Source organism: Panthera tigris, chromosome E2 (assembly GCF_018350195.1).
Source record: "Panthera tigris isolate Pti1 chromosome E2, P.tigris_Pti1_mat1.1, whole genome shotgun sequence".
Taxonomy (NCBI): domain Eukaryota; kingdom Metazoa; phylum Chordata; class Mammalia; order Carnivora; family Felidae; genus Panthera; species Panthera tigris.
Window position 1 is genome coordinate 35,088,284 of NC_056674.1, and position 23,434 is coordinate 35,111,717.

Consider the following 23,434-nt stretch of genomic DNA (forward strand, 5'->3'; position numbering starts at 1 on the left):
GTGCTTCTTGAGGTTTAGATGGGGTTGCATATGTAGGAGTGTCCATCCATGTTTCTATTTCTGGTTCTTTTTTCTTTTTTAACTCTACCCCCACCCTGGGGCTTGAACTCAGGACCCTGAAATCAGATCCCAAGATTCAGAGTCGTCTGCTCTACCGACTTTGATCCAGCCATGTGCCCCACCTATTTCCTGTTCTGATCACATTCATTATCTTGTCAATTCTTACATTAATTCCATACGGTAGATATTAGTTTCACAGCTGAGGAAACGGAGCCTCAGGAGAAGGAATTTACCCTAATAATATCGTAAAGCTGAGAACTGGCTTTGGCATTGTTTGGCTTCAAAACACTCTCGATTCAATGCTTCATTTACTTAACAGCATGCTACTTTCCCAGGTTTTAACCACCATTTCGGACTCATTCACTCATTTACTCAATAAATACATAATTGCATACCTGCTATGTGTCAACTAATAAAGAAGCATCTAAATAAAAATAAAACCCACCATGTGCTATGCAAATGATGACAAACGGATATACTAGCGAGTGCGGGCAAAGGCGGGTTATTCTACTTCTGGGAACCCTCCCCCTGCTCCTCGGAAACACACACAACCTGACCCACCACACTCCGAAACGCACGCACGCACATTGACAACCTGCTCTGTGTAAAACGGTTAGATGACCGTAGCTAACGGAGACTCGAGATCAGGAAGGCAGGCTGGTCGCCCACCTGGGTGCGCTGACAGCCTTGGTTGGTACCGGGAAAACGGGAGTTTTGTTCTTTACCCGGACTTCTATTCCGAAATGTCTCAGCTCATAGAGACCGAAGGAGAGAGTTGTGGCTGGCTCAGAACCAGGCTCGAGGGTCTCCACAGAGACACGCCTTATCGGACCCGACTTAAACCCAACTGGGGACACTTGGGCGCCACAGGATGTCCTCAGGAAGAATGATTTGACCAGGTGCAAATCCCCACTCTTCCTCCGCGTGGATCAGGGGGCGAGCGTCACGTGGCGCCGGGGCGGGGCCTGTGGCCCCGCCCCCGAGAGGCCTTTTCCCGGACGCCGGAAGCGCTAGCGCGGAGCTTCTGAGCGGCAGGGCCGCGCGCCCTCCGCCATGGCGACCAGGGCAAAGCGCCGGCGGGTAAGTTACGGGGGGCCGGAGCGGGGCCTGCCCGTCTCCCTTGCGGCTCGCCCCTACCCCGCCCGCAGTGCGGTCCCGCCCGTCCCTGCGGTTCCCTAGAGCAGGTCGCTGGCCGCCCTCCTCGTCCCCTCCCCCACCCAGAGCGAACTTTTCTCCGCGCGCACGCTGCGATGCCTTCCCGCTTCCCGCGCGTTCTCCTGGGCGAACCGTCTCCACCGCGCTGGCTCGTTTCAGGTGGCGGGGCCTGTGGGAGGCGACGCGGACCCGGACCCGGACCCTGTGGCCGGCTTCCTGAGCTGGTGCCGGCGGGTGGGGCTGGAGCTGAGTCCCAAGGTGAGGAGGCGGGGGTGCGGGCGGGCGCGGCTGGGGCGCAGTCCAGCTCTGACCCACCGCTCCCCCTGCTCAGGTGGCGGTGAGCCGGCAGGGCACGGTGGCCGGCTACGGCATGGTGGCCCGGGAGAGCGTGCAGCCCGGGGAGCTGCTGTTTGCCGTGCCGCGGGCCGCGCTCCTGTCGCAGCACACCTGCTCCATCGGCGGCCTGCTGGAGCGAGGTGGGTGCGCCGGCGGGGTGCGACCGGGAGGCGTGCCGCGGGGCCGCGCCGGTGCTCTCACCTCTGTGTCTCTCTCAGAGCGAGGCGCGCTGCAGAGCCAGTCGGGCTGGGTGCCGCTGCTGCTGGCGCTGCTGCACGAGCTGCAGGCCCCGGCCTCGCCCTGGAGCCCTTACTTTGCGATGTGGCCGGAGCTAGGCCGCTTGGAGCACCCGATGTTCTGGTGAGAGCCTTGGTGGGGGCGGGGAGCACCGGCCCCGTAGCCTCGCGGCTCGCTCCTCCCTGGCCCGGGGACCGGGCCACGAGCGCTAGTCCCGGTAGGGTGTGTGAAGGGAGCCTGGCTGGGGTGTCACCGCAGGCCTGAGGAGGAGCGCCGGCGATTGCTGCAGGGCACGGGCGTACCCGAGGCGGTGGAGAAGGACTTGGCCAACATCCGCAGCGAATACTATTCCATCGTATTGCCGTTCATGGAAGCCCACCCGGATCTTTTCAGCCCCAGGGTTCGCTCCCTGGAACTCTACCACCAGCTCGTGGCTCTTGTGATGGCGTACAGGTCAGTGAGCCGAACCTTGAAGGACTCCTTTCTTTAGATCTCAGTTGAGGGATGAGAGGGGAAAGAACAGTGAACCACACCCCAGTCTCTCACCCTACCCTGGGCTTTAGCAAAGTTCTCTCTGTGGCAGCTTTCAGGAACCACTGGAGGAAGAGGAGGATGAAAAGGAGCCAAACTCCCCTTTGATGGTGCCTGCTGCAGACATACTAAACCACTTAGCCAATCATAATGCCAATCTAGAATACTCTCCAGTGAGTGGATCCCTCTCAGTTATTGTTATTATGTGCACTGATGATCAGGCATTTGATTCAAACCAGTGCTGGTCGTTGATGCTGCCCTGACAGTTGGGCTCGGTGGGCTCCATTCTCCTCATGCTAAAAATGTGTAGGTGAAGTTCTTCTGTTACGTACTTTGAGTTTGCGTATTCCAACGAAGTAGAACACAAAACTTCAAAACTCGCAGAGAAAGTTGTGGTTAGTTCTGTAATAAGCTACTGCCATTTACTTGGTGCTAGAGGTTGGTTGGCTCCTCTGTGCAGTGCCAGTGAACCAAGATCGTGTTGGGGCCCAGTGGACAGCAGCCTGGGTCAGATATACTGTCACTACTTTGGGGAAAGAAGAGGGAGGAAAGGGGAATGGCCATAGGTCAAATCTAACTTGATACCAAGGGTATATCAATTCCATTTGCTATGTGGAAAGTTGCAAGATCAGATCCAAGTTTATGGAATCAAAATTTAGGAAATGGCTATTTTTTAATTTTTGCCTCTATCTGCCATTTCTACTTTGATCTTGGTTTAATTGTTCATTTTTAAAACCCAGCGACTTTTACCCCTTTCATCCTACTGTACGGGCATACCTTGTTCTATTATATTTCAGATACTGCATTTACAGGTTGAACGTCTGTGGCAACCCTGTGTTGAGCAAGTCCGTCAGTGCCGCTTTTTTAACAGTACTTGCTTCATGTCTGTGTGTCATACTTTTGGAAGAATTGTAACTGCAAGAATTGCAGGATTTCAAAGTTTTCCATTGCTGCTGTATTTGTTCTGGTGATCTCATCCCAGCAGTTACAACTCACTGAAAGCTCAGACAGTGATTAGCATTTTTTTTAGCAAGAAAAGCCCATTTTTCTGTTCTTTAGGATGTAATACTGTTGAACACTTAATAGACTACAGTATGGCATAAGCTTTATTAAAAATCTTTTAAACGTATGTTTATTTTTGAGAGAGAGTACGTGAGCTGCGGAGGGGTAGAGAGGGAGACACAGAATCCATGGCAGGCTCCACACTGTAAGTGCAAAGCCCAACTTGGGCCTCAAATGCACGAACCATGAGGTGAGGTCACGACCTGAGCCAAAGTCAGACGCTTAACTAGTTGAGCCACCCAGGCACCCCATAAACATCACTTTTATATGCAGTGGGAAGCCATAAAATTTATTTAAGTTGGCTTTTGTGTTTGGTTTTTTGTCTTTTAACATTATTTGCTCTTTTGTGGTGCTCTGGAACTGAACCTGGACAATCTGAGGTATGCCTGTACAGGATCTTAACAGGAACTAAAAAGGTAGAATGTTGGAAGGTGTATCATCAGTCCCATTGCTGAACTGCACCCACCGGAGGCTTTTCCTAAAATAGAAATTATCTTCGTGGGTTGGCCAGGGAAGGGCTTAGTCCCAGCTTCTCCCTTCCACCCCAGAATTGTCTTCGGATGGTGGCCACTCAGCCCATTCCTAAAGGCCATGAAATTTTCAACACTTATGGACAAATGGCTAATTGGCAACTCATTCATATGTATGGTTTTGTTGAACCATATCCCGACAACACGGATGACACAGCTGACATTCAGATGGTGACAGTTCGTGAAGCAGCATTACTGGGTGAGTGTCGGATTAAGTCTTGCACACTACACTGATGGACGTGTCTCTGTCCCCACCCCAAGTGCTCTTAAATAGCAGTTGCCCCTTTTTTGGTAGACTGGGTGGGGTAGATGGAAGAAGAAATGAACTGGTGGGTATATGGAGACTTACACAACATTGCTTTTCTACCTACAGGAACAAAAGTTGAAGCTGAAAGGCTCCTACTGTATGAACGCTGGGATTTCTTATGCAAACTGGAGATGGTAGGGGAAGAGGGAGCCTTTGTAATTGGGTGGGAGGAGGTGCTCACTGAAGAGGAACTGACCACCACACTCAAGGTAAAGGGCTGAGAATAGATGAAATACTTGGAACTACATGAAAGAGGAAAGGTGGGATGGAGGGAGAGGACACTTAAATGCTGCCAAGATAGGTCTGGCTTTTCTCTAAATTCAGCGATTCAAAATTAAAGGGCCCAATGATTGCTTCTAGGTACTATGCATGCCTGCTGAGGAGTTCAGAGAGTTTAAAGACCAGGATGGATGGGGAGATGATAAAAGGGAAGAGGAGAGCTTGACAGTCACAAATATCCCCAGGCTGAAAGCATCATGGAGACAGCTGCTTCGGGACAGTGTTTTGTTGACCCTGCAAACCTATGCCACAGACTTAAAATCTGAACAAGATTTACTAAGTAACAAGGAGGTCTACACCAAACTCAGCTCGAGGGAACAGCAGGCCTTGCAGGTTCGCTATGGTCAGAAGATGATCTTACACCAGTTGTTGGAACTGACAAGTTAGCAGGTTCCCTGTTGCCTGAAAGACCATCCACAAGAACTTTATTCTAAGCTCGCATTCATTGATGCTTGAAAAAAAGGAAAATCTGGGTCTTTTGCTTTTCCTTTAATAAATACCAACAGGAAAAGTAACAAAGGTGGTGTGCTAGGGGTAACTGAGATAAGGGTGACCTGTTTAAGGACTGGGTACAGCAGACTTGCAGATTGCTGTTACTAAGATCAGTGAATTTTATAGCTGTTTTGTTCTCAGTCTGAACCAAAGGTTAGAAGAAATGTGATAGTAATAGGTTCCTATTGTAGTCTAGCATTTAATAACAACGTGGACTTTGAAGGTAGACCTGGGTCTGTTTTGAGCAAGCATCCCCCCACTCCAAGACTTCATTTTCTGTTAGAGGGTATGATATGGCACTGGCACTCAACAACTACTGTACTTCCTCAGGAGCCTGAAGTTTCCTCTACATGGCACAGCCCACCGGTAAGGGAAGAAACCCTAAGCCACCAATGACATTCAAGCCCCATTAAGATTTCTGCTGTTGAGTCTTGAACTTTTTGTCCTCTGTGGCCATAAAACTTGAGTTATTAAGGTATATTTTATTTTAAATAGTGTAAATTTTTAAAACTTTTTAAAACGAGTAGGTATATGTGATATATTATCAAAACTCCATGGGGACAAAGGGTATGAAAAATGTTTTGTAATTATTTAACCATAGAAACCTGATCCAATGATTTTTCTACTGCTGAAACACTACAAAATTCACTTCCTTGCTTGTTTAAAGATGCCAGATTCATGTAAATGATCTACCATGCAGCAAGAAGTGAGGTTTCCCATTGGCAACAGGCTCTGCGAGGCTGGGTTGTCCACTTTCCTCACCACCAGCACTGGCTGCTGCTACTACTGAGAAAGGCACAGTGGAGTCATGTGTGTGTCATGACTTTAATGTTTTGACTACAGTATGCATACACATACAAGTAATGGGAGCTAGAGCCCAGGAACTAAAAAGGCTACAAAATACAACACGTGGACCAATACATTTACAAAACATTCAAAATGCTTACAAAAGGGGCTGTATTGGTCCTTTTGACTTTGTTGTTGTTCAACATAGCCTATATAGGGCTATTTACTGGGATAACGGGGAAGGGCAATTCATACACTATTAGTTCCCTTTCCCACAATTTACAAGGATCAGAAGAACGAAAGGGGCACTTTTAGGCCTGGTCCGGTTTTACGTTATAAAAAGAGCTGACTGCATCTTGCAGGGCCTAAGGGGGCAGGTTCTCCAGTAGAAATGAGAAAATGATGCTCTCCCAGCAGTCAGCTTTAGATGTGGGGAAGAGGCAAAACAAAAACCCATGGGATCTCAATTGTGAGCTCTTCCCATGTCCCCTAAGCATACCAAATAGTAGCACGTACACATTTTTAACAACTTGGTGATTTTCAAGGTCCCCTGTCCACATTAAAAAAATAAGTTACACAATATTTAAACTGGCTTTTTTTGCTATTCTTTGGGACACCAGGAATGTCAGAAGACATGGAGCTGTATTGTTCTGTCCCCAGACAAGTGGATGGCATCAGCAGCCTTTTCAGTTACAAGCTGGGCAGGTACCAAGTTTATCTACTTGCCTTGGACACATTTTGCACAAACCCAAGAAGTTCCAGACAAAAGTTTTCTCTTTCATATATTTACACAAGTTCAAAATGATATTCACAGCATCTTCTAAATTTTGGCCAAGAGTCAAAAAAATGCATTTAAACTTTGGAACGTGCCCACATACACAGGAAGCTGACCCAAACAGTAATTGGGGCAGGTACCCGAGAACCAAAGGGCTGGGAAAGTCAGGAAGAGCTGAAAGGATTCTTCAGCCAGTTTATGAACTTGGTGCAGTGGGACCTCCAGGCTGACGCATTTACAGCAGAGATGCAGTTCCATCTAACTGGCACCTGTCCCTTCCATTACTTGCTGAGCCTGCTTCTGTCCCATGCAGCACTGTGCAACCGACTGGAATAACCTGAAAATAGAGACAATCACAAGTTTGTCATAAAACTTGAGGCCTGGCAATCCCTTGTGTCACATTAGCTCTGGCTATTATTACCCTCTTAATCACCCACCCTAGCTAGAGCCATCATCTGTTTCATTCTGAGACAAATCACTTTGAACTCACTTTTCAATTTCTGGGGCACAGTGTACAAATTCATGGTTCCAGAACTTAAACGCTGGATTTTTAATCAGCTCAATGAAGGTAATAAGAAGACCCCAAGGATGTGGCCTATTTACAATCAACCGTTCCAAGAGAACCCTGAAGGGAAGAAAAGATGAGTTAATGCACAGAGAAACCTAGAAATTTATGAACACTTCTTCTTTACCTTTATTCCTATCTTTTCTCCTTGATTACTAAACTACATGCAAAAGTTACTAGCTTTACTGAAGACAGGTGGATTAAGGTCTAAACGATACATCGCAGTTAATGCAGGTGGATTCCGAATTAGTCTTCTAGGCTCACTAACTGGAAGAGGCAGGATACAAATCTAGGTTTTCTAAGTTAAAGGATAATAGTATCAGATTACATGGCTCACAGAAAGCTACTTAAGGAATGCACAACCAGTGAAAAGAAATGAATTCTAATACTACCTGGGTATGTGTGAAAATGATCAAGGATATTATTTAATGAGATACTGTATCTAATACACAAACTATTAAGTGAAGGGGCAAGTTTTTAAAGTCTGGTCCAGTTTTAAAAATGTGTATCTCTCTCACCAGAATCCACCCATTGCCTAATCTCTGGTGTAGTTTATCATTAGGAAAATGCCAAGTACAATCCTCTATTTCTCCTTCAAACCTTTCAACCTAGAGGATGAAGGAAAAAGCCCAAACTCTTTAACAAAATGCCTTTTAATAGGCCTATGAATTCTGGACTCTGGATAAAAATGTTATCGCTACCATCTGAGAGAAACTTGATTTTCAATCAAGATACCTATACCTTTTGTCAAAACCTTTTTATTTTAGCAATGATTATGATTTGCAATTCTCTACTTGTAATTCTGTGTCCATCAGACTAATTACCAGGGTAGGAATCAATGTACATTTTGTTCACTACTGTATCCCATATCCCACATGTAAAAGATGTTTTAAATGGACACAAAGATCTCAACGAACAGTGCACAGAAAACACACTCGATGCATAAGTTAAGGGGAAGAGGCAACCATTGAGAATCATCCAAAAAACTTCTCCCTTACCTTGTAATCTGTTCTTGGATAGCTTCAGTGTTGGCCTCTGCAAAAAGGTACAGCATGGTGCAGCTGAAGTAGTGAGTGTGGCTATTTGGGTACCGCAGCTGATTTGCAATTGCATTCAAGAAGAGATATCGACCTAGAAATTCAGAAAACAAACTTTATTAAAGACTTGCTCTGAGAGGCCAAGGCAAAAAGACATCATTCTGAGTGGCTAGGGTTTGGATTTGGGATCCTGGCCTTTCCCGTGTCCTTTAGTTTCAACCAGTGGTTCTCAGGTCCCCAGTGTTTCCACTTCTGGGAGATATATTTTTTTTATTTTCCACATTACAATTTTTAGAAATATTTAAAAACAGATACCCTGCATATTAATACATGTTAATAAAAGCATCCCCCCCCCAAAAAAAAATCAGGGAAGAATATCCCTAATTTCACAGATCTATTTAATGTCATTTAATAGGAGACAGCTGGATTTCACAGATCTATTTAATGTCATTTAATAGAAGACAGCTGGATTCTTCTAATCCTGTGTTCAGTCTGCTCCAGTATTGTTTCCTGTAGCCTCTGGAAAACTCCACTATACACTCACGGCAAGAGTTTCCCCACCACCCAAAAAAAGAAAATAGCCAGGGCCATAAACAGACTAACAAAATATTATATGCCTATTATGACAAAGTATTTCTATGACCAGACTGTGGCAAACAATACAGAGAACTTAACTCTGAGAATTGGCTAGTTTCACTCACCTTCAGTGTCCAAGTCCACAGCCAGGTTCTGGAAGATGTCCATGTGAGCCGAGTGGGTGATCGTGCTCATTGATGGCGTGCTACCCTTGTTGTGGATGTGTGCAATGGCCTGAGTCCCTACATAGAGCACCAGTGCATTGATGAGCTGGAGGTTGTAACGATTGCCAGGTTCATTGGATACCTAAATGAACAAAACAGAAAACTCCTTATTTTCATAGAGGACTCACTATTTCTAAACCCTTTTTACGCCTTCATAGAAAAGCTGAACTGCTCTCTGTTCTTTGGGATCTAACTTTTAGAAATTACTTGACTTTGTGAGGTTGCTGAACAAATGACACAGCTGTCTATGGGTGGTTGTGTCAGTAACAAGAAGGCAAAGCTTTAACAGGTGCCAGCAAAAAAGTACAGTTTATAAAGTCAGTCTATTATCTCAATGATAAAAAAATATTGGGAGGGGCGCCTGGCTGGCTCAGTTGGTGGAGTGTGTGACTCCTGATCACAGGGTTGTGAATTCAAGCCCCATGTTGGGTATGGTGCGTTCTTAAAATCTTGAAGAAAAAAATAATCTAGAGAAAGGGAAAAGTGGTACTCTGGTGTGGAAAGACCACACGATTTCAAGTCCTTTTCTAAAACAGCAAACTAAGACAGAATCACCTTATTAAGAACAATCATGGGGTGTGGGAGGAGCCTGGGTGGCTCAGCTGGTTGAGTGTCCAACTTTGGTTTGGGCCATGATCTCATGGTTCGTGGGTTCAGGACCCACGTTGGGCTCTGTGCTGACCGTTCACAGAGCCTGGAGCCTGCTTTGGATTCTGTGTCTCCCTTTCCTCCCTCCCTGTCTCCCTCCCCCTCATGCTCTGTGTCTGTCTCTCAAAATAAACAAACATTAAAAACAATAATCATCTTGGGAGTACTGAAAGGGAACCATTATCAGCCATGTATTCGTACAGAAAATCAGCCTGTTCCCCTGGTTGCCTCTTCTAAGGCTTTGTATCATTAAGATGAACCAGTAAAATGCATAATTCAGTGAATCTCATCCAACCATGAGAAATTTTTAAATCTGGTTGACTCCCAAATAGACCACTCACAGACACAGCTGAAAATTTAAGTCAAACCAATTAACCTGTAGGTTGCTGCGCAAATCAGACAGAAAAGTGACCGGTGATCGAGTTTTAAGATAGGAATCCAAATCCTTTTTGAACTGAGGTGGCATCACTCCAGTAAAATTGGTAAGAATCCGAGGTGCAATGTTAATTTCACTTAACATATCCACCTGCCACAGATAGATACAATAATCAAAACCAGAAGCATATGTAGGAGTTAACAGCAAATTCCATCTGTGCTAAAAAGTAGTAGGATTGTTTTTCTAAAACTATACAATGTAAGATCTTACAAAGAGCTGCCACTTTTTATTAATCTGTAATTAAAAATCTATAAAAGGTAGGAATCTCTCATTCTGTAGTAAATCATCTTTCTAAATTAAGTCAGGATAGGTACCTTCTGTGAACAAGCCTAATAATGTGTAGCACTAGTTATTTTTTTTCTGGACTTGGGTTTCAAAGTAAGGGTACAGAGGAGATATTGCTCACTCACCAAGAGCCCTAGTCTTTGAAAAGATGCCTCAGAAGAAAAGAACATCATACTTGTTACTTTAAAAAAAAAATGCATGTGAAAGAAAAAGAATACAAAATACATAAGAATTACAGTAGCTGCATCAGGGTGACACACAAAAAATACCTGTGGAATACAGGTATTATAAACGTCTGTTCTGAAATTCTGTGCAGTCAGGGCCACCCAGCAAGTGACTGGCCCAAAACCTTGGTTGACGTTCTGCAAAAATTAACTTACTATCAAAATTAACTGAAAACAGCAGCTAGGCAAAACTGTAAACCAATATTCAGCAGGCTTAATAACATGATTGCCCCCTACCCCCAAAGAGCATCCTCATCTAACAAATAACTTATATGTGGTTTATGCTGGGGAAAGACAGATTAAATAAGTCTACAACCAGAGAAAAGGACTGAAATACTAAGACGTAACCTTGTTTTTCCTTGAAATGTTTAGAACTTTACCTTCAGATTAGGAGTGAATGGGTCTGGGAGCCTCATGTTTCTTGGGAAGGCACTCAGGATGAGATTTCTTAGCTGAATACAATTAGGTGGGATCACATCACAGAATCCATAATGATAATCACAAAGGAACTCAGGGAAATCATGCAAAAGAACCAGCAGCACTCTCAAAGTGCCCTATTTTTAAAAAATGAGAAAAACATTGTTTTCATATTAAGTTGGAAAGTTGGAGTAACATTTATACTATCATGAATGTTAACTCAAGTAAACATGATAAAAGTATAAAGTATGCTTCACTAACAAATTACAGGCTTTAATAAAAAACTGTGTCACAAGTGATTTACCAAAATATATACATGTACATCTGGAAATTACCAAAATCTAATTTTGAGGACTTAATACCTTAAATGCTGTATACTAGAAGAGGGAGGCTAGCAAAAAAAAAAAAAAAAAAAAAAAAGACATAGGCTAACCAGAAGCTGAAAAAACATAATTTATGAAAACCAAGAATGTAAAAAAGCCAAAATCAATTACATGTTTAAAAAGTATTAAAGGAGCGTGAACCAAAATTGGCTGTTTGAAAAGATTAATAAAATTGATAAACCCTAATGGAAAAAATATTAATAGCAAGAATGAAATGGGACCATCACTACAGATCCTACAGACATAACAGTTTAAGAGAATGGCCCCCAGTTATATGCTAATAAATTTGACAATTCAGATAAAATAAACTACTTTAAAAACCAACTTGCCAAAACCCCAATCAAAATAAAATCTGAATAGGGGTGCCTGGGTGGTTCAGTTGGTTAAGCTCTTGGTTTCAGCTCAGGCCATAATATCATGGTTCGTGAGTTTCAGGCCCGCATCGGGCTCGCAGCTGTTCAGTACAGAGCCCACTTGGGATCCTCTGTCCCCCTCTCTCTGCCCCTCCCCACCCTTGTGGCTCTCCCCCCACCCCCAGCATCTCTAAAATCAATGAATAAGAGCTCCCCCAAACTTTGTTTTTTTTTTTAAATTTTTAAAGAGAACTTTTCCCAACTTTTTCAATGAGATTAGCATAATCTTGACACCAAAATTTGATGTGAAAAGTCACACAAAAATCCTAAATATCAGAAATAGAAATAACAGTGATATATCATGACCAAATGATTCAAAATGCAATGGCAGTTTAAACATTTTAAAATTAATGGAGTTATAATATTAACAGAAAAAAGATTTTTTACATTATCTTGAATGCAAAAAGGCATTCAATATGACTCCATACCTATTTAATGATTTAAAAACTCAACAAATTATGAATAGAGGGCATTTCCTTATTCAGATAATGGTATCTGCAAAACAAAACTGTAGATTTATAAAAACATTATACTTAATGGTGAATAACTAAAAGCTTTCCTTAGGATCATTAATGAGACAAACATGTCATTATCACTCTCTTCTATTCAACACTTTCCTGGGAGTTACTGGCAAGAAAAAGTAAAACACAAACCCAAAGTTACATTTTGATGGAACGAATACAGAATACACTTCTCCCCACAAAAGACACTCATAAACTCCCAGAAAATGTAAATTTTGCAAGGTAGCTGGATGCAAGGCCAATATACAAAAATCAGTTTGTTTCTATACATTGTTACCAAGTATGAAAAAGTTTAAAGACATTTTACAATGTCACCAAAAAACCCACAAAATGTATACGCATAAGTCTAAAGAAAGAGGTTGAAAAGCTCTATTCTAAAAACTACAAAGCACTGCATAGTAAAATTAAAGACCTAACTAAATAGAAATATTCATGTTCAGGATTGAAAGCTTAATATTATTAAGATGTCTATTCTCTCCAAAATGATCTAGAGATTCACTGCAATCTCAATCTAAATCCCAGCCAGCTTTTAGAAGTGAAGATGACTGTGTAGTTTTATGCAACGGCAAATGACACAAAATAGCCAAAATAATCTTAAAAGAGAGCAAAGTTGAAGAGGAATCACTTTGCTTGATTACTCTGGTTTTATATATAAGTCTTACAACTCAAGACAGTTTTATACTGCCCTAAGAACACAAAACAGATGAACTAGAGAGACACCCATACACAAATGGTCAATTATTTTGACATAGGTGCCCAAGCAATTCAATAGGGAATAAAGAATGGTACTGAAAAGCTGTACACTATTTATTGGGGTGGGGATATAAGGAAAGAGGAGGAAACGAATCTTACCATACACAAAAATAACTCTCAGATAGGTCATACCTCCTAAGCGTAAAAGCCAGAATTATACGGCTTCTTGGGCAGTGAACAGAGCACACACAGAAGAGAATGCGACTTGGGACTGCCAAAGATTTCTTACATCAGATACAAAAAAAAAAAAAAAAGATTTCTTACATGAGATGAAAGTAAAAACTTGGTAATTCTGACTACATTAAAGTTTCCATTCCTCAAAAGACACCCTACTTTTAAGGGAGTAAAAAAGCCACAAGAATAGGAAATGTTTGAATATATATTAAACAAAGGGCTTATATCCAGAATGTATGAAGCAGTCCTATAAAAAGAAAACAGATATCTAGTAGAAATACGAGCAAAAAACTCGAAGAGGAGCATCACAAAAGGATATCCAAATGGCCAAGCTATTCATTAAAAAAAAAAAAAAAAAAAAAAATCAAGGAAATCCAAACTAAATCCACAGTGAGATCCCACTGCACAACTGCCAAAATGGCTAACACAAAACAGTAAATACCAGGCACATGCTGGTGTGTCAATTAACAGCTATGTGTATTTTATAAAAGTAGTAGTATCTACTAAAGCTGAACACATGGAATACCCTGTTCAGGTGCTGGTTATACAAGAACATTTGACTTTTGCACTTTTCTGAATATATATTATACTTTAAAAGCTTAATAAAAAATATTAGGCCTCACATTCCCAGTTGAGAGTGTGTAAGTATTTTTAAATTTTATTTTAATTTGTAACTCTAGATTAATTACCTTATAGAGGATTTGCATAGGTTTGGTGAGTTCCACATTTCTAAGGAAAGGCGCTAAATATTTGAATAAATCAATCAGTAGCTGTGCATACATAGGCCATCCCTGAAAGAAAGAAATGTACATGAGTCGTAATTCTACTCAGTTGCTGTTCTACCACCAAAAAGTTGACTTGTTTACTATCTTCTTCAGACTAATATAACTAGAGAATACTGACATAAATAAGTCTCTTGAAGACTGCCATTAAAAAGGAGTAAGGATAATTACAGAAACAGTGAGAAATATTTAAAACAAAATGGCTCCAGAATTCTAGGATGTATGGGTCCTTGTGCCTGTAAGCAAAATTTGAAGAGGAGTAGTAAACCTGGAGAAAATTTCAGACACAACACAAAACAGTCAACTAAGAAACTGACAGAGGTCTGTTTTCTTCCTTCCTTCCTGTATTTATTTATTTTTAAGTTCCTTGTTTTAATTAAGTCCTAGGTCTCAAACCATTTCTTTCCCCACTCCCAACTCCTGTCAAATAATTTGATCCAGTTTATAAAAAGTTCACACTATAAATCCTCTATTTTTCAGCCAAACATGGCTGAACCTGTCACCAACTCCCAATTTTACTAAGTATGTTTATTTGGGGGCAATTTTATTCAATGTTATTGTGTTTCTCCTCCTGGAATATCAAACAATATACACTCCATTTAAGGATTAGCTCACTTTCTTTTTTGCCAAGCACATTAGTCATATTTTCTTCTGAAAGGCCAATCAAGGATATGTTCTACCATATTCATTTGCCATTTAATTGCAAGATGGGAGAGAAACCTCTCATGTTAACTATGTTTATTGCAATTACACTTTAAAAACTCTTTACTAAAGGGGGCACCTGGATGTCTCAGTCATTTAAGTGTCCTACTTCACCTTAGGTCATGATCTCACAATTTGGGAGTTTGAGCCCTGCATCGGGCTCTGCACTGACAGCTCAGAGCCTGGAGCCTGATTTGGATTCTGTGTCTCCCTCTCTCTCTGCCCCTCCCCTGCTCACACACACACACTCAGTCTCTCAAAAATAAACATTTAAAAATAATAAAAATTAAAAAAATAAAACTCTTTACTAAAACTTGATCCTAATTTCTTCAAATACAGGCCAGCAGTCTTCACCCTTGAGTGTGAGAGTCTTTAGCATTTAAGGTGAGAACCTGTAAAACTGGCGGGTTCTAGAACTCCATTATTCGAAGTTTTATATATAAGTCTACAAAGGTGCTCCAAGGTTTCAGCTTTTCTAAAAAAGTCCTTAAGAAATTAACACAGATGGCTCACAAGACACTTGGAAAAGCAATACCCTAATCACCGAGGAATGGCTTCTAGGCAGAGGCAGTCAAGTACTTGTTAAACCTCTCTCCAAAACTTTACTCCACATGAAATTATTCTCGACTAAACCTGGAATAAGTAAAATTATTACTAAATGACTAAAAGTGCTAATAATAAGCTCCAAGTAGTTACAGTCTTCATCTGTAGGAGATAAACTGCAGCCACACCTTCTGCTGTGGCGTATGTGCCAGCATTCTTGCAATAAATATCCGATGGGAGATCAGTTCAAGCCAGGCATACACAAAGCCAGGGGCTTTGGTAGGCCTCAAGATGTGGAATGTATTGCTGAAAGAAGAAAACCTTAGTCAGAAGAAGGTCCAAGTTAAATATGGTGAATACCACATCAATATAAGTAAGTAACATTCAAGATGTATTACAAATCAACATGCCTCAAATCCACAAGAATACTACTTCTCAAATTTTACCAACAAAATAGCAATCCTTAATGGGAAATCTCTATTAAATCCAACAATACTCACCAGAAAGCTGTAAGTGTCTGGAAATTAATGGTTTCCAATACATGCTCAGGTGCATTGAGTTCCAAGAGCAGCATGATAAAAATTCGATGGTAAGGAAGCTGCTGAAATTCACTTTGCCGGACATCGTGATCCTGCAGGAGAACTCCCACGACTATACCAAGAACCTACAGAGCACACAGATTACGAGCCTGTACATCATAAAAATAATTCACTTACCACTCATCAGACAAGTTTTTTTACCTTGTATTCTTAAGTCCCACATTAAAGGACACATATCATTTGAATACAAAATTATATGCTGGCACCCAAAAGGGCCATACACTGATGTGGCCCGCAGAATTTTGTTTTCTTTGAATTTCAATGATCTTAGGCCAGAAACATACTCTCCACAAATACTGGTTTTTTTGTAAGCTTTAGAAAGGAACATGGTACATCGTATTCCATCATGTTAATACAATGTAACAACCTAATTTTTCTGGTCTGATGTGAGTAAAGCTGACAAGAAGCAAAATGGTTTATACTTCTCTTGGCATTTAATAGATGGAAAGCCAGGGAAGCTTTCAGGCTGCAGAAATGTCTCACATACACAAAGAACTGGAAGTGCCTGGGCAGCTCAGCAACAGTCAAGCCTCTCTTGATTTTGGCTCAGGTCATGATCTCATGGTTTGTGGGACAGAGCCCCACAATGGGCTGGGCTGACAGCATGGAGCCTGACTGGGATTCTGTCTCTCTGCCCTTCCCCAGCTTGAGTGCTCTGTCTCAAAATAAATAAATAAATAAATTTAAAAACACAAAGAACCATCCTGCATTCCACTGGATTTTCCCACTGAAGAGTGAGGGACAGGGCAACCTACTTGTAATTACCCAAGACCAAACTCTAAGTTCGTTTTTGCAGTTTTAATACTGAAACTTCCAGGAATTCTATAGATGTCAAAAGAAAACCATTTTGTTCCTGTGAAGAAAACAATCAACTACAATGTCACTCCTGGTATTTGAGGTGCTAATCTGTTATCAGTGGACAGGTCGAGCCACCCCATTCAGGGTGATTCTGCGCATAGCCCAAAATTCTGTATTATCTAAATATCTTCCAGTATAGTCATTACCAAACATTAACATACTGAAATACCTTGTGGTGGTTGGAGGGGGAGGAGGGGTGGACTTTTAGTTCAGACACTACACTCTTCTAATATTTAATGACTATGTTTATAATACTATCTATGAATTTAATTTCAGGACAGAAAAAGGGCTATTACAAAATGTTTTGGGGAAGGGATTGGGCCCTAAGAACCACTGATGCAGGCTTCAAGTGTATCAAGACTAAGGCAAGAGAGAATTTCAGACCTTGTTCAGCAGATTAATCTTTGTGACAGTGTTGGTGGCCTCCCCTGAGTGCTTCACTAGCAGTGCAATGAGGCGGACAAAGGCATCCAGGTTGTGATAGCACTTGGCTCGGATCATGGTGGGATTAGCAGCAGGATTGTGCTGCTGCTCTGCCTGAGCACGGTAACTGATTTCTACACACATTTCAGTACACAGACGAAAGAACCTTGTTATGAGGTCATCAGTCTTCAGGATTCCTTGCTGGTGCATCTACCAAAGGAATAAAAATATAAAACACAGTGAGATATAATACACACAAATAATTTTTTAATTTTCATATTTAGGAGGTATTCTCCCATTTACTCCTTGTCACATTTCTACTTCTTACTTTTTGTAAAAACAGGGGTCATGAAAATGATTTCTCCATTAAGGACGGATGACAGAATTCCTTAGTTTTAAGTTTAATGGAGAACAGAAATGATGGAAATTGAGAAAGAAATAGAAACATGGCAATTTTGAGTTAACAGTCCACAGCCAAGTAAAGTGGAAAAATTAACTAGGCAAACGAACCAACTTTTAGTAACCTACTAAGTCATAGTTAGACATTCTAACCAATTCATAATTCCCCCAAGTAAGAGATTAAATTATGTATATTTTACTTTTTCACAGAATTTAAGATAACTTCTCCCGAATGACTTAACCAGTAACAATATTTTTAAACTCCAACTAGCTGCAACATGAAAAGTCAAGTAATAATTTGCACAATAAGTAGGTACCAAAGAAAATAGCCACAGATCATACCTGGCTACTTAAATGTAAATTGAGTTTATTTTGACGTAAATTAAGTTTAAAATAACACGGACAGAATGAATTTCTTCAAAACAAAGGATAAAGAACAAATTCTATGACATATGATTTGGAAGTGAAGCAGAGAAGTTATTTGGCTAGTACAAAAGAAGAAGGCAGTATAAGAGGTGTTAAGGGTGCAGAGGGAGAAGGAGGTCAGTGCTTAAAGAAACCAAGCCCAAAATGGAAACTTGACCGATATCTTGGAAACTTAAAAACAATTTCACTGTCCCTTGATAAGCAGTAAAATAACTGAATTGAAACTTATGTACCCTAGGCAAGACAGAAGGTCAGCAAAGGGACTTTTGTACATTGAAATCTGAGAAACTACCAGGGGGAGGTAACAAAGACAGACTGCTGTTATCAAGGAGGTCAAGGAAGAAAGAATTCTCAAAAGGATGCAAAAGAGAATAAAAAGTATAAATACAGTATCTTTTTCAAACAGAGAGAAGAAACAAGAGTAAATAAGCCAGGAGGAAGAGCTGAGACAAGCGCCACATCCATACCCATGAAATTTTGATGATCACAAAAAAACCAACTGATTCAAAGTTCTTCCATCCAAATCAGAAAATCAAACTGTAAATATTCAACAACAGCTTTGCAATAAGGTGTATTTTAGAATTCTTTTAAGGTAGAGACCTACTTAGTATGATTTATTTACCCAGTTAACATTCATCTTGAACAGTAAATCCAATTTTTAACAACTTTAAAATTCTAATCCGCTCTTCCATAATCCACTGTCATTTATTTGATAATAGATCTAATTGCAATCTTTCTTTGGTTGCACGCCTATGCTTTGGTCTCAGTTTAAAAAATATAATGGTCAATCTGCAGAAATAAGCAGATAAGCTAGTATCTCTCCCTGAATAAACATTACAATAGTTCTACTAAAGGAATTCTAAGGCCAGTTCAGCAAAAGCACCACTCTGGCAATTAAGTAGTATGATCAGGACAAACTGGCTACTGAGTATGAATCCCTTACAGTGGTTGAAAACAGCCAGTAATAATAAAAAACAGAATGCTAAAATGGTACTATCGCTCTCTTCCTACATCGTTGTTTACTCATCCTGTTCAAATATTCTTTTCTAGGAAATGGTTTCCTAACACTTTAACTCAAAGTCCAATTTAGATAAAATCACATGAAAATAAATAGAAACTATTTCCCAAAAAACCATGTTAACCAATTACAGGCAGATAAGCTACTTAGTTTAGAAAATATAATAAAAGGCTCTACCATTTAAATATTTAAGATTTTGTTGCATTTTCTTATTTTTAAAAACATGGGCTATTATGAGAATATTACTTATTAGCCCCAAATTCCCTCACTATTGATTATCAAGCTAGTAAAATTACTACATACATGTGGCAATTTCATTATTCATTATCTGATCCACTGTATTTTGTAGCTATGACTACTGAAGTGGGATAAATAGAACTAAAGGGGACGTGAAATGCTGAATTTACTGCTTAGTGTCCAAAGATAAGGAATGAAATAGGCTTTATCAATTTAACAGAGTAACGATGCTGACATTTTGGTTTACATGAGTATGGAGGTAACTGTCTGACCACAGGTACATAATACTGAGCTTAAATATTGGAGGCATCACACCCTACTTATGTTGAATAAAAAGCACCTTTCTTTCCAAAAGCTCTACCTGTCCAACAAACGCAGAGAAAGCTTTGGTACTGTCACGGCCAGCTGCTGCTGAATGGTAGAGATTCACCCATTCCCTCAGAAGATACTCTGCCTTCTCCCTCAGGCCTGGAGGATCATCATACTCTGAGGCTTGAGAGATCCCAGAATGCATCATAAAGTTAGGGCCTCCATGAGCACGATCAATCATTGCTTCATAGTTGGATCGCACTACTTCCATCAGCTGGGGCAATCTAGTACAATAAATCCAGAGCGAAAATCAGTCTACTCATGGTTGTGATTTCACAGACATACAGTTGGACAATCTGCTTATTTAATAGAAACCACAACAGTGATTTCCATATTTAAGCAAAGCTATCTTTGGTCTCTTCCTGTTTACTCATGACCACATAATATGCAAATGACTGACTGACCTCAGTTAAGCCACTTCTTGACCCCAAAAAAATGATGCCTGTTGAGATGGAGCTGATGTGCACAGTTAACAAACACTCTGTGCGCCTACCATGTGCCATGGTTTGTTATTTATCTTAATCTCAACAATTCTCTGAGATACTATTTCTATTTTATTCAAGAAAAGGCTTGGGGGGGGGGGGGGGTAAGTCAACTTGCCTAAAATCAAAATTTAAAGTGCCAGGGCTTTAACACAGGACTCCTGACACCAAGTCTAGTACTGTATGTACTGCTTGCTCTACAGTAAGGTGGCTTGGCGGTTAGTTAAGCTCTCATACTTCAAGGGACAATATTAGGCCTCACTAAAGCTTCCCACATGTTGTACAGCAGTTCTAATAGGTAATGTTAGTAAATCTGCACATTCATTTCTAAAGCTCATTCTTAGACTCAACACACAAAGATCCCATCACCATCCTCACCCTTCTGGAGCATTGCCTCTGGAGTGAGCATTAATCCTCATGAGAGTTTCAATGGTGTGGAACAGATCTGCCTCAGTAACATGAGCAACACTCCTTTCATCCACCAGCAGGATTTTTACCAACTGCATAGCAAATGCCACGGCCATGTAGTTTAAACCATTCTCCATTGACTGGCAACACAGAAAGCACAACGTAAGATAGACAACACTTATGGCAAACACACTTCCCAGCTACCAGAGCCCTTTTTCTGTTTAAGAAAATTCCTTCCATACCTGTGCTAGGTGAAGATCATACTGCTGCATATTAACCAAATGATTGCGAATTAGCAACTCCACTGCTTCAACATTGTATTTATATTCATCCCGACATTCAATTAGGCACCTAGAAAAAGTGTTTCTTTACTCATATAGGCTTAACCATATTGTAACAGGTAAAATAAAGATCCTATTTTATTCAGTGGTAATTTGTTCCAAATTAAGGATGCTTTGAGAACCAAATGCAAATCAGTACCCAAAATTCAAAATAGCCAATAATGAAGCAGAACAGACAGCACAGTGTTAAAACTCAAGCTTTTCTTTCAAAGCCTAGAAAACAAAGCATTCCACTTAAGACACTGAAATATTTATATGTGAACACCACTGCCAAGAAATCATTGAAATCTTTTAAAACCAATGATCTGCAATTTATTCCCCAAAGCAAAGTACTGGTTTTGTATATTCGTCAAAGTCCCATTTGCCTTCTAGAAAAAAAGGAAACCTCTGGACATGAAAAGGGCCATGTATCTTAGAAAGCAGTCTAATAAACAGTACTTGTTTAAGATGGATACTGACCTTGTGATCTGTTTGTTACACCATGGAGACCCATATGCCCGGCCATCCTGAAGAGCTTTTAAGACCAAAAGATGACACTCCCTGTAGCGCAGCAATAGGTCAGCATCAGCACCACTTGTGGCATCTAGTAAACCCTCTACTGCCTACGGAAGAAAAACAGTATTCACAAACATGGAAAATATAGTATTCAGCCCAACTTTCAGAGCCAAAAACCAAACCTTAACAGAAATTACAATGTATCTTCTGGAGCCTCGAGTTAACAATGTCTCCACTCACCAAAACCCTTTTCACACACACACTTAACACACACACACACACACACACACACACACTCTCTCTCTCTCTCTCTCTCTCTCTCTCTCTCTCAATTCTAATTTATATTCACATGTGTTCTTCATATAAAAAGTCCCACTGTCCCTACACAGTCAAAATCCAATGGTCCGTAACAACCCTCCCACATAACCCACCTACGTGGATCAACCTTTCCCTCCAAATCTAAAGTGCTGTCTTTTAAAGTTTCTTAAATAACTGTGTTTTCAAAAAATTGTAATAAAAAAAGATTTTCCCACTTCGCCGTTGGTAAGTGCCATGACTACATTCTGTTCTGGGAAAAACCCAGTTTTTACCAAACAAAATTTGTTTTATCTTAATTTTAAAATCTGAAGCTAACTTAAGTAGGCGATGGTGCAGGTCACTAGACTTACAAACATAGTTTCTTCTTAAAAATAACATTTAATGGAGCACCTGGGTGGCTGAGTCAGTTAAGCATCTATCTGACTGTTGACTTCGGCTCAGGTCATGCTCTCACGGTTCATGGGATTGAGCCCCCATGTTGGCTCTGTGCTGATAGGGTGGGGCCTGGTTAGAATTCTCTCACTCCCTCTCTCTGCCCATCCCCTGCTCCCTAACAAAGTTAAAAAAGAACTAACCTTCTGGAGCAATCCAAGAGCAGCTATGGCATCCCGAGAGTTTCGAGATAATACTACAACCTCCAAAAGACTTCTAAGAGCCTGAGCTTGAGGATTCATGGCCAAAGTTGGTGGGATGGCATGTAGGTGCTGCTCCAGTTCTGTAATGCACTTATCATAAATCTGAGCTACATCATCTGTTGCCCAAGCTTGCTGTTTGAGAGAAGGAAAGAACCAAAAAAGAGATAAGCAAAAATTTTTCAGATTTTTCACTGGCACATGCAGCAATTAAAAAGTATTTTAGTATGTTTACACCCTTGATTCCCACCCCCCCCCCACCCAATTAAAATAGAGGGGCGGCTCTTCCATTGCCTTTCCTAAACTATTCAATCTTAATGACATGAGGTGGGGCAGTGCAAGGCAGGGATGCGGGAAGGGGTACTTCACTTGACTATGGAAGGCCTGACAGACATCAACATAATCAAGTAATCAAAGAAAACAAGACAGATAATGGGACAGGATATAGCCTAGGAAAGTAGGTAATCAAACCACAGAAAATATAGTACCCAGTCCAGCTGTCAAAGCCTAACAGAATAATAACACAGCATCATTTCTGTGATAAATATATCAAAGATGCACTATTTGAATCTATTCCTGAGAACATACTGAACAAATCCAAATCAGGACATTCTAGAAAATAACTAGCCTGTAGTCTGCAAAAGTGTCAAGGTCATGAAAGATGAGGAAAAGGTAAGGTGCTATACTAGACTGACCTGGAGGAAACTTTAAAAACATAACTAACTAAAAATGTGTGATTCTGAAATAGGTCCTTTTAACTATAAACAGATGATACTAGGACACTTCATAAAATCTGAATGATGTCTCAGGATTAGGTATTAATGTATCAGTATTAACGTCCTGATTTCAATAGCTGTACTATGGTCACACAGGAGAATGTCTTTGTAGATAACACAGACCAAAGTATTTGAAAGTGATTGGGACACCAGGGTCAGCATCTTATATTCAAATGGTTCAGGGGCAAAATGTTTCCCCCTACATCTCCCAACTTTTCTGTAAATAATTATATCAAAATTTTAGAAACTCTTTTTACAAAACATAGGCAAAGTGATGGGGTCACCATGTAAATTCCTTTAATTAGGCCAAAACATGAAAATCAACCTCATGGATTTAAAAAAAATAAAAAAGTTCCTCTGTGTGCCATCCTGATCTAATACAAAGAATAACTATACTCATCAACCGTGGGGTAATTTTCC

At 40.8% G+C, this 23,434-nt stretch overlaps 2 protein-coding genes across 9 annotated transcripts in view; one reads left to right on the forward strand and one right to left on the reverse strand.

Moving 5' to 3' along the window:
* Positions 1-1,059: 1,059 nt before the first annotated feature.
* Positions 1,060-6,357, forward strand: SETD6 (SET domain containing 6, protein lysine methyltransferase). Its single transcript, XM_042969611.1, has 9 exons — positions 1,060-1,140; positions 1,375-1,473; positions 1,547-1,691; positions 1,770-1,911; positions 2,047-2,241; positions 2,372-2,492; positions 3,930-4,110; positions 4,285-4,427; positions 4,579-6,357. Exons 1-9 carry the CDS (start codon positions 1,114-1,116, stop codon positions 4,882-4,884), a joined length of 1,359 nt encoding a protein of 452 aa, XP_042825545.1. The 5' UTR covers positions 1,060-1,113; the 3' UTR covers positions 4,885-6,357.
* Positions 6,358-6,544: 187 nt separating this feature from the next.
* CNOT1 (CCR4-NOT transcription complex subunit 1) overlaps positions 6,545-23,434 on the reverse strand; it is a 101,772-nt gene continuing 84,882 nt past the window's right edge. For 4 of the 8 annotated variants that reach the window (XM_042969608.1, XM_015541135.2, XM_015541136.2 and 1 more), the window contains exons 35-49: positions 22,182-22,373; positions 21,253-21,395; positions 20,695-20,803; positions 20,423-20,592; positions 19,534-19,786; positions 17,075-17,323; positions 15,734-15,897; positions 15,422-15,539; positions 13,896-13,997; positions 10,926-11,099; positions 9,977-10,126; positions 8,854-9,034; positions 8,114-8,246; positions 7,041-7,175; positions 6,545-6,887 (exon numbers count right to left, since the gene is read on the reverse strand). In XM_042969608.1, the coding sequence (XP_042825542.1) occupies positions 6,809-6,887; positions 7,041-7,175; positions 8,114-8,246; positions 8,854-9,034; positions 9,977-10,126; positions 10,926-11,099; positions 13,896-13,997; positions 15,422-15,539; positions 15,734-15,897; positions 17,075-17,323; positions 19,534-19,786; positions 20,423-20,592; positions 20,695-20,803; positions 21,253-21,395; positions 22,182-22,373 (2,352 nt within the window). In that variant the 3' untranslated portion in view covers positions 6,545-6,808. Of the gene's footprint in view, positions 6,888-7,040; positions 7,176-8,113; positions 8,247-8,853; positions 9,035-9,976; positions 10,127-10,925; positions 11,100-13,895; positions 13,998-15,386; positions 15,540-15,733; positions 15,898-17,074; positions 17,324-19,533; positions 19,787-20,422; positions 20,593-20,694; positions 20,804-21,252; positions 21,396-22,181; positions 22,374-23,434 lie in introns of those variants that run through there. The other 4 variants (XM_007090232.3, XM_007090233.3, XM_007090231.3 and 1 more) reach the window with 2 other exon arrangements.